Source organism: Gavialis gangeticus, unplaced genomic scaffold, assembly GCF_001723915.1.
Source record: "Gavialis gangeticus isolate Ggan-Ray unplaced genomic scaffold, GavGan_comp1, whole genome shotgun sequence".
Classification (NCBI taxonomy): Eukaryota; Metazoa; Chordata; order Crocodylia; family Gavialidae; genus Gavialis; species Gavialis gangeticus.
In genome coordinates this window covers 129,205,323-129,215,445 of record NW_017728992.1, presented here as the reverse complement: position 1 = coordinate 129,215,445, position 10,123 = coordinate 129,205,323, and the positions used below count along the sequence as shown (strand labels likewise).

The window sequence follows — 10,123 nt, the reverse complement described above, 5'->3', positions numbered from 1 at the left end:
AGCAGCAGGCACCACTCTGCACCACCACTGCTGCTGGGCAGGCAGAGGGTGCCTTGCCATGGTGGCATGGCCAGCATGGGGCTCTCAGCAACAGCACCAAGCCTCCCTGCCTGCCAGTGCTGTGTCCTGCATACTGGGCTGCAGAAGCCCTGGAGGGAGGTAAGGACAGGGGAAGCTCTGAGCCTACAGTGGGCAGCCCGCATCTGCACCGCCCCCACCCCACAGGCTCCCCTCTGACTATGTTGCCCACAGTGGGGGAAGGAGAGGAGCTGGGCTTTGCACCCTTCAGACAGTAGCTGGAGTTCAGGTGCTGCTAGGTGCAGGGGGGGGAAGGCAGGGTGCTGCATGTTCTGACCCTGGTCCTGTAGCCCTGGCAGCTGGGGACCCTCTCAGTTGTGGGGTGTGGCCCATGTAACAGACACAGCTGTAGCTGTGGCCCACTATGGCTAACAGGTTAAGAACCACTGGTCTAGACCAAGGATGGAGGCAGGTGGCCAAAAACAAAATGCCATTCCAAGGCTCAGGATGCCTCCTGTATAAGTGTCTGTTCCATCAAGGGATGGCAGTTCACAAAAACTAGAGCAGGGGCAAGCTAGCCAGCTGAGTGGCTCTGAGTGCCACAGAGTATTGTTTAGGGAATCCGATCTTGGGTTGTTTCTTTACTATAAGCCATCTAAACCTTTTGGATGTTGCGGGATACAAATCTAAATAACAAAAAAAATCCTTAAAAAGTCAGTATTAATGTGTGGTTTCACTGATAGCATTGGTCAAGGAGGGGGTATGCAATCCCCACGCCACAGGTGATTGGGCCATGTGCAGCACAGGTGCCGCTGTGCAGCCAAGCGAGCTTGACTTGGATTGGGGCACAGCACAGCAGCCACACCATAAAAGACCGCCCCGGAACTGGGCCCAGAGTGGAGGATGCCAGGCACCCAAGCCAGGGCCAGCAGCACCAGATGCTCACTGCTACAGACACTGCTGCCATCGCCATTGCTGTCAACACCTCTACCCCTGTCACCATGGATACCATGACTAGACTGTAAGTCAGGAAAGCTGGCCCAGCCCTCAGCGCCAGAGGCAAACTGAGTTAAGTGCCTGACTAGGCTCCCGTTTCGGTGCAGCATTGAGCCCCAGGCCAGGCAACTCCCACCCAGCCGAAGCCCATGCGAGTCCAGGCAGGCCCTCATGGGGAAGAGCCACCCAGGGCTTAGTGAGAAACGACCTCACTGGCAATGCATTGCAGCACCCCAGCAGCCTCATGCTCAGAGCCCATGCATGAAGCATGTCCATGGCAAGCCCCAAGAACAAGGGATACCAAAAGAGGGAGGAGTAAAAAGGGTGAAGACAGAGAAAACCCTCCCTGACATTCCAGTGCTTGGGAACAGCTCAGTATGGGGCAACAGAGCCCTGCCCTGCCCACGTTGAGTGACATTTAGTTACTCATTTTTGTTGCGTTAGCCTTTCCATTCTAATCACAGTACCGCACAGCCAGAAGCCGTAGCTGAGACAACACCCAGAAGCGCTCCAATCGACAGACCAAGACCCAAGCGCAGCCTGTGATCCACTGGAACACCTAAGAGAAAAGGAGTGGGGTATAGGGGAGGAGGAGCCCCGTAGGAGATACAGGAGGGGAACCCAAGCCAGCAGGAAGATCTACATATCATTCAAGGGAATTGAGTTCATTTCCCATAAGTTGTGGCAGGGGAGTTGGCTCAGGAGAATCCAACCTCCACATAGCAGCACAGAGACCTGCCACAAGGAGCATGTCCTTCCTCTGCTTCCAACAGAGCAGCATACAGCTAACAGGGCAAAGCTAGGTCTATCCTTGCCACTCCTGCACAGTTGGCTCTGTATCTCCCCTAAATTGTTTTCCTGGGGGAAAAGTTGGGCAGATTTTAAACTTCCCACATGCATAAAGGCTCTTTCTGCACATTATTTTAAATCACAATTAATATTAATTGCAGCATAAATGGCAATCATGCTACCCATGCATCCTATAACATGGAATATTTTTATGGCTGGTTTGTATGGTGCCTTAAATTGAATATGAAGCAGATCTGGGCCAGCAACAAAAATCAGGACAAATGGACAGTCCTACACTTGGATAACTGCATACACAAATACACTTGGGAATAACCAGCTAGACTACAGAGAAAAACCTGGGGGTTACAATGAACCATAAGCTGAGTGGAAGCCAACAGTGAGCTCTTTTGCAAAAAGAGTCAACAGCATACTGGACTGTTTTAACAAGAGTGTTACCTGCAAATCAAGAGAAGCTGTTTTTCTGCTCTAACCCGCACTAGTGAGACCTCATGTGGAATACTATATCCAGTTTTGGGCCCCATACTTCAAGAAGGATGTGGAAAGAGATAAATAAATAAATAAATAGAGTTCAGTGCAAAGGAACACAAATTATTAGGGGCCTGGGAAGCAAGATTTACAAAGAACAGCTGAAAGAACTAGAATTATTTAGTCTGGGAAAGAGAAGACGGGGGGGCGGGGGAATTTTATAACAGTCTTCAAACAGCAGAAGGACTATTACAGGGAGGATGCAGACGGGTTTTTTTCTGTGGCCATAGAGGACAGGACTAGGAGCTTTTGCATCAAGCTACAGCACAGCAAACTTAGGTTGGAGATTAGGAGGATAGTCTACACTAGAACAGGATACATAGAGAAACTGTGGAATCTCCATCCTTGGAAATTTCAAGACACTTGGCTGGAACAGTTTAAGTCAGGGATAATCCTCCCTTAAGCAGGGGGCTGGATTACATGACCCTGTGATCATACGATCAGTTTTTGGCCACCTAGGGATCACACTGGGGGTTTGAACAGGCTGCAGTGCATTCAGGGGCATGCAGTCAGCCAATTCCTGGGGTTCCCATGTACTGATAAGTAGAAAGGCATAATTAGGATCCAATATCCCTGATTACAAAAATCACAACTGTTGCCATGCAAGTGTGGCATGACAGAAGGCATGACTGTTGGGACCGGGGATCAGATCCCATTATATCTTTAAATGAACATGTGCCAGGGGTCAAAGAAGCAACAAACAGAGGAAGAATAGCTCAGTATTTAGATTGCTCACTTAGGAGTTGGAAAGGCTGGGTTCAAGTCCCTGTTTTGCCATAAGGCTTCTCGGCAAGTCATGTGGCCTCCCAATGCCTCCGTTTCTCCATCTGTCAGTTTTATTTTATTTATTAGATTTGTATTCCATCCTAAACTTGGAACAGCTTACAACAAACAACCCACAGATGGGAAACAATAGTTTCAGACTGCCAAGATGGTGCCTGGGCTCTAACCCAGCCCTTCCCTCAGAGGGGAAGATGGGTGGGAGGGAGTGATGGCAGCAGTTCTATAGTCCAGGGAGGCCTGCCAGAAGTAAGATGGAAATAATTGCTGCCCCACACATAGGAGTGATGCAAAGATATATGCATGCTATCAAACCATGAGTGGACATGCAAGTATGATTGAGAGAGAGAAAGAAAGAAAAGAATAAAGGGGAAACATTACCAATTCCCTCTCCTCATGTACATGCATGTATGCACACATGTAAATATTAAGGGTGACAATAATCAGAAGCATCTACCCCCCAACACAACTTGAAATAAATGGAAATGATTAATTCTCTGATAATATAAACATAGACAGTCTCCAGCAGAAAATAAACTGCTGTCAAAATTATTTCTTGAGACTATTACCCTCAGCTTTCAGAACAGTGAATGCCTCAGTAGAGCGAGAGCCTAATCCTTATCTGTAACCTAAATATTTTTGTTCTTCATTTTTATTTGCATTACAATTTCATGAACCATGTATTGTCCCTACCTAGGTCAGTATTTTTTTCTGCTGTGTCACTTAGCTACTCAGAATAAGTTACTCATATACGAATAGTACATGCCAATTCAGTTGCCCTCCCAAGATACAGGTTTCAACCAGAGCTCATATCTCCATTTATTCAAACGGACATCTGCATGGGTCTAGGATCTTAACAATTGTTTTGTGAATGAAACTGATATTCTACCAGCTAAATTTTCAATCTTTCCACCTATGATAATGCAAGACTTGTGGGCAACCATGAAGGTTGCCTGAAAAGTACTTTCCTCAGTTGAGAAACAGCTTTTATAAAACACCAGTGTTGACTTTAAGTAGTCATAAAGTTGGCAATATTGCTGAATAGGGAACTTAATACACTAAATGACTATTAAAACTAGAAGACTTTATACTGTAGGGAATGCAGAAATCCAAGTATCAATGTCAAATCACTAGTTACTAATTAATCAGTGCTGCACAGACTGCCACCTTCCAGCAGTTTGGTCTTGCTGTAAGACTAAAAGTACGAAGGATAGCTGTATTAATGGTTTTGAGTTCATAGGATCACAGAAAAGTAAAGCTGGAAAGGATCTCACAAGGTCATTCAGTCCAACCCCCCTACACAAGGAAGGATCATCCCCAACTAAACCATCCCAGCCAAGTGTCTATCCAACCTGCTCTTGGATGGAGTATCCACAACTTCAAGGTAGCCTGTTCCAATGCTTGACTACCTTCATAGTTAGAAAGTTCCTCCTAACCTCCAACCTAAATTTACTCTGCTGCAGTTTGAGGCCACTCCTCCTAGTCCTTCTCGTCTAGGAGATCCTTCTTTAGGTACCTGCCTGAATTATTTAGGTGTCACTATCAAATCCAAAGCATGTGTGCTATGCGTAGAGAAAAAAATCATTACTTGGTATAGTATATTCTTGACTGTGGTAGTGTTTTGTCCATCTGTAGACCCAATAAATACTAAAGACTACAAAAACAACCTTTTCCCTAGGCCATAATGAAAAGGAAATAAAACCAAAAAATGCACATATTTATACATAAATCCACAAAAAATCCACATATTTATAGGAAATGAAGCTCGATGCACCTTGTACTTTCTACATAGACGTGTCTCTGGAAAGAACTGTGTAACTGGTAGTGACCTGGAAAACAAACTTGAAAGGTAAGTTCTTTGAGGCTGAGACTATCATTTTGTTCTACATTTGTAAGCAGGATATAACACAATGGGGTCCCAGTTTATGACCAAGTCTTCTGGATATTAAGGTCAGACAAGTAATAACACCATGTGCCGGTCCTAGCCCAGAATCAGGTATACCATCAAAGCAAAATTTAAAATTACCTACAAGTTAATGTACACATTCTCCAATAAAGGAGAATTTTGATAATTACTTGCCAAACAACCTATTATAAATTTTAAAAAGTTTCACTTATTTTTAAACTTAGCCTAATGACAAAGGAGCACATTCATATGCAAGTAAAAAGGAGGAATTGTGGTGGTAGTTGGGGGGGGGGGGGTTAATTGTTGTTAACTGGGAAGCCTCTTTTTCCACAGCACTGGCAGCTTAATTTATTCTGTACACGTACCTTGGCAGATCTTCTCTCATCAATGGGAAGAGATAGTCCCTGAGTATATGGATCTACTTCAGCAGTAGTCAAATAATTTTTCTGCATAACAAAAATGACTGATTCAATACATTTTGAACAACCAATTTTTCCTTGCTAGCAAACATACAACATAGCACTTCGCAATTACATCTCCTGAAATATATCAGGATAATTATTTTTAATAAAATACAGCGAACTGAAGGCAACCTTATGAAGGATATTTTTGGAATACAAGCCAACAAAAGCAAAACAAAACAGGAGTTAAAGTTTCATTGATATTTATGCGTAAATGATATCCTATCAGGTTCATCTCGATCCCAAATTGAATATTTGGGGGTCTGCCAATGATGGAGATCTCCAATAACTAATCACACAGTAATGTTTCTATGTCAAGATTACCAATATCTGTTATCAAAACTATAAGAGCTGCAGCCTGTCAAAATGTCTAATGCCAGCTAAGAAAGGCTAAAACTTTCCAAAGATAAGCCTTCAGGACTAAATGGCTTATTAAAAGCAGCTACTAAATTCCCTAAAAAAACCCACATTTGGTAGATCTTAAATTGATAATTTATTTTAGATAAAAAAATATTGTCTTTGTGTTTTTAAGTTAATAGTGTTTCAAAAATCAGATGTCTTATTTTGTTAGAAAAGTTTTCCTTTGTTCTGTTATAATAAAGTTTTCTTTTGTTCTGGCATACAAAAGGACAGGAAAAATCTGTCCGTCTGTTCCAGTCAATACCCATATAGGACATATAACAACTTCATGGATTTAGAGGATTTAGCAACTATACAAACACCCAGATACTGACAACGAGTAAGGTTAATAGAAGGAATTATTTATTGAAATTTTTGTTTAAAAAACTTAAATGTATTAATTGTAATCTTTGCCAGTGTTTAATTACTGGCATATTTAAAACAGGACTAGTTATAACTTCCCACTTTTAACAAGATGTTTGTAGATAGTCAGCACTTAGCTTAGAAACTGCTCTCTGTGTATGCATACAGTTATTAGGTTACCAATGAAAGCATTAGTGTTCTGCGAGGCTGTCACCATATCAACTTACTTTGGAGGACGAAACTAGAGATCAGTATCTAATTTCCTCCATAAACTGTAAGAGTTTAACATGCCTAATATATGCAAGATACAAAGTAAATTGTTAATTTCTTAATAGCTCAAGATCAAAGTACTAAATATGAAAATTAAAGAAAAATGAAATGGACTATTGATATTTCAAATGAAAATAAAACAATTCATTATTAAAACAGCATTATTTTCCATATTATCAGATTAGTTTAAAATCGTATCTGAATTTCAAACTAAGGGAAAGAAAAAAATATCAATGATTGTCTAATAAAGATTACTTAATCAGAATTTAAAAAGCCAACTATTGCAGTTGTTTTTGTATCATACTTCTGGCATGTGTCAATGCAGTCATTAACATAAACATATTAAAACATAAATGGTTTCAGACAGTATTTCGTGGGGTGAAACCCTGTACACATTTAGTCTTTTTCTACTACTCTTTTTACTATCCCACCCATCCTTCATTCAAAAATTTTTAGTTTAAGAAAAGCAAGGTGTGTGTGGCAATTATCTATTACTGAACCAACTGCATAGCCGGGATAGATATGTTAGACAAGTTTTCAAGCATGAAGTGCCATTCTTCAGATCTGAGAAAGAAACAAGGTATTTTACAGACCATCATAGCTACAACACTCCAACCCCACATTAGTTAAATTTAAAGTTATTTAATTACTTCTACTTCTATGATTTAAAACGGACATCACTACGTTAAAAAAAAATTCTGTACCAACTATAGTTATGCTTAAGTTAATTGAAAAGGGTTGGCAATAATTTTCTTCTCCCTCTCAAATTCTGTTAATTGCTATACTTGGTACCAAAGTTTGTGGGATATCAGCTCCACTGTTTTTTCCTCAGGTGTCAATTTCTGTCTTGCTGATGTGATACTTACTATGACAGAGGAGCAGAAAAAGCCCTGAAGGGTTTGTTTGGTTTTTTTAAAGCATTTTACAAACTTCAGGACATACTTCACTAACAAGTGATTCTTCCAAGATGCTGTTTTCTGGAATAAGTCCATTAAAAACATTTTTAACTTATACTGCCCATCTAATGTTAAGAATGAAGAGTGGTGTGCCTTGTAGCAAAAATATCTACCATAAAAACACTGTTTTTAAATCAACATGATAGAGCAATACAAGCAAATGCAAGGGTAATACCAAAACCAAAATAAACAAAAATCAACAAATATTGTAAAATTATACAGAAGGTTAAAAAGCATAGCATGTCATTTTGCAGAAAGCAGGCATACAAATACAATTAATCACAACTACAGCGCACACAAATGCACAAAAGCACAGAAACAAATTATTTTAACCCAAGTCAGCAAAACAGCTCATTTGAAGCAAAGGAAGAAGCTACTAAATTTAAGGGGAGGAAAAAAACAACATATTGCAGGCACCCTACCTTTCTTTTAGCCTGTGAAATACCCTAAAAGTCAGGGAAAACATACTATTCATGAAATATCTTCCATTACCACCACTTGATTGTATTAAAAAAAAAAAAAAACAACTACTGTATGTACCTTTTTCAGTGTCAATTCACAATGATACAAAACAGTAATAGATGCTTACAAAACAGCAGAAGATAAGGGATCTGAGTATTTTTCACTTTAGATTTAGATTGGACTAGATTTAGAATATTCCAAACGAAGATGGAGATTATGCCAGGCCTTCAACCATACAAGATCAAGTTTAATAATCTCCTAAACTGTACTAAGACCAACAGCAACCTTCTGTTATACTAAAATAAGTGGAATTGTAAAAGCTGAAAAATGAGACAATTTTCTGACTAAATAAATACATATCTTGCCCAACCTGCTCAGGCTTAATATGGAAAACTACTTAAGTAATTGCCTCATCAGTTAATAGTCAAAAAGGAAAAAGGAGACAGAAAAAAATAAGTTTTGTTTGTTTTTATATTTAAACAATTTTTATTAGAATAAAATAAGATCTTGGGGCACCAGGATCTGTGAAAAACTACAACATGTAGCACCTGCTGATACGACTCGAAAATAATTCTCTAGATACTTCCACAGCTCAGAATAAATCCAGTCTTCTCAAAAAGGCATTTGAGAGGGTTTTCTGTATTGGTTAAAGATAGAGTAAATTCAGGCCACAAGCCAAAAATTTTACCTGAGAAAGATATCGTCTATAATCTTGTCGGAGTTCCTCCTTTAGTTTATGCTTTTTTCGTTCATATTCTTCTCCAAGCGGCAAGCTCAAGCCATAGTTACCTACAGAAGTTTAACAGTTTTTACTCCCATTATTTTCACTGTTATACAGTAGTGGAGGGGAGGAGTTAAGGAGAGTAACTGAAAAATCTTTACATAGTTACACTGATGATTTATATATATTGTTTTATAAATAAATTTCTTACCTACAAGAATGATCATGTAAAAAGCATTACAGAACATGAGAGAATTTTTTGCTTTGTTTTTTAAAATTGCAGAATTTCTCTGTTCCTTGTATTGCTTCTAAAGGAAAAAAATTACCATGATTTGAATTTAGACTGATAGGTTTACAAACTTTTCTGAACATTCATATTTAGATTATACAGCCTTACTGATATTTAATCTGGAAGCAAAATCTCTTTATTGGTATAACCCCAAATGAGGGTCACGGGGGCTATGCCAATAGCACTGCACACAAAGGATGTGCTGGGAGCTCCCCTGCCTCCGGGTTGCCACCACACTCCGCTCCCAGCAGAGGGTTGCAGCAAAAAAAGGTTAGGAAGCACTGGTATAAACATTAGTGCATACAGTAAGCATTCACTATTAGATATTTTGCTCTGCACTAGCTACACAAAATAAAACACTTCAAATAACATGCATCTTAAATTTCTACTTTTTAGCATGAAAATAATGTGCAACAACTACTGGCTCCAGTGTAATTATGAAGGTGCTCTTCATGGAGAGTGAATGTTTCTTCATTCAAGTTTTTATTCTAGTGCAGCGTTTCCAAAAGTGTACGGTGTACTTCCCTGGGGAAGCATAAAAAGTTATTAAGGGGGACCCATGTAAATCACAATGGCAAATCTGCAGTTCCCCCCAACCTCCTCACTTTAGCTGCCGCTGCCACTTCCCCCACAACCAACTGCACATCAATGAGCATCAAGAGCAACTGGCAGCAGAGGATAACTGGCAACAACTGGAAGCAGTGACAAAGGCAGTACAAGACTGCTGAACTTCTATACTGTTGGGTGTAAACCCATGAGGTGTGGAAAATATTGCTGCAGCGTACTGAAGTCCATCTTGTAACATTTCAGATCTAAGTTAATAACAGACATTCATTCAGCCATGGTTCAAGATTCTTGTTACTTCTGAAATTGTTATATTCTCAGACCAATTACAGTAAAGCTGCATTATCCGGCACCTTACAAGCCAGCATGCTCTATTAACCGGCATGCTGTCTTGTAAGGTAAAAGCAAAACCGGAAGTGCCCACTGTGACACTTCCAGTTTCACCGAGCCCCAACAGTCTGGGGCAAAGCACCCACTACGCTGCCAAGCCCCCGTGGCCCAGGGCATAGCAGCCTGCATGGGGCCTACCTCCCTGTTCCTCGGGGCCTGCGGCAGGGGCGGCTATGCAGCGGGAGGGGCAGCAATGCCCCGGATGTGGCAGGA

The 10,123-nt window shown here is 40.6% G+C and overlaps 1 protein-coding gene across 3 annotated transcripts in view; it reads right to left on the bottom strand.

Moving 5' to 3' along the window:
• Positions 1-10,123, bottom strand: part of CSPP1 (centrosome and spindle pole associated protein 1) — a 154,345-nt gene that overhangs the window by 118,197 nt on the left and 26,025 nt on the right. For all 3 annotated transcript variants that reach the window (XM_019527760.1, XM_019527762.1, XM_019527761.1), the window contains exons 4-6: positions 8,635-8,735; positions 7,907-7,930; positions 5,401-5,481 (exon numbers count right to left, since the gene is read on the bottom strand). In XM_019527760.1, the coding sequence (XP_019383305.1) occupies positions 5,401-5,481; positions 7,907-7,930; positions 8,635-8,735 (206 nt within the window). The remainder of the gene's footprint in view (positions 1-5,400; positions 5,482-7,906; positions 7,931-8,634; positions 8,736-10,123) is intronic.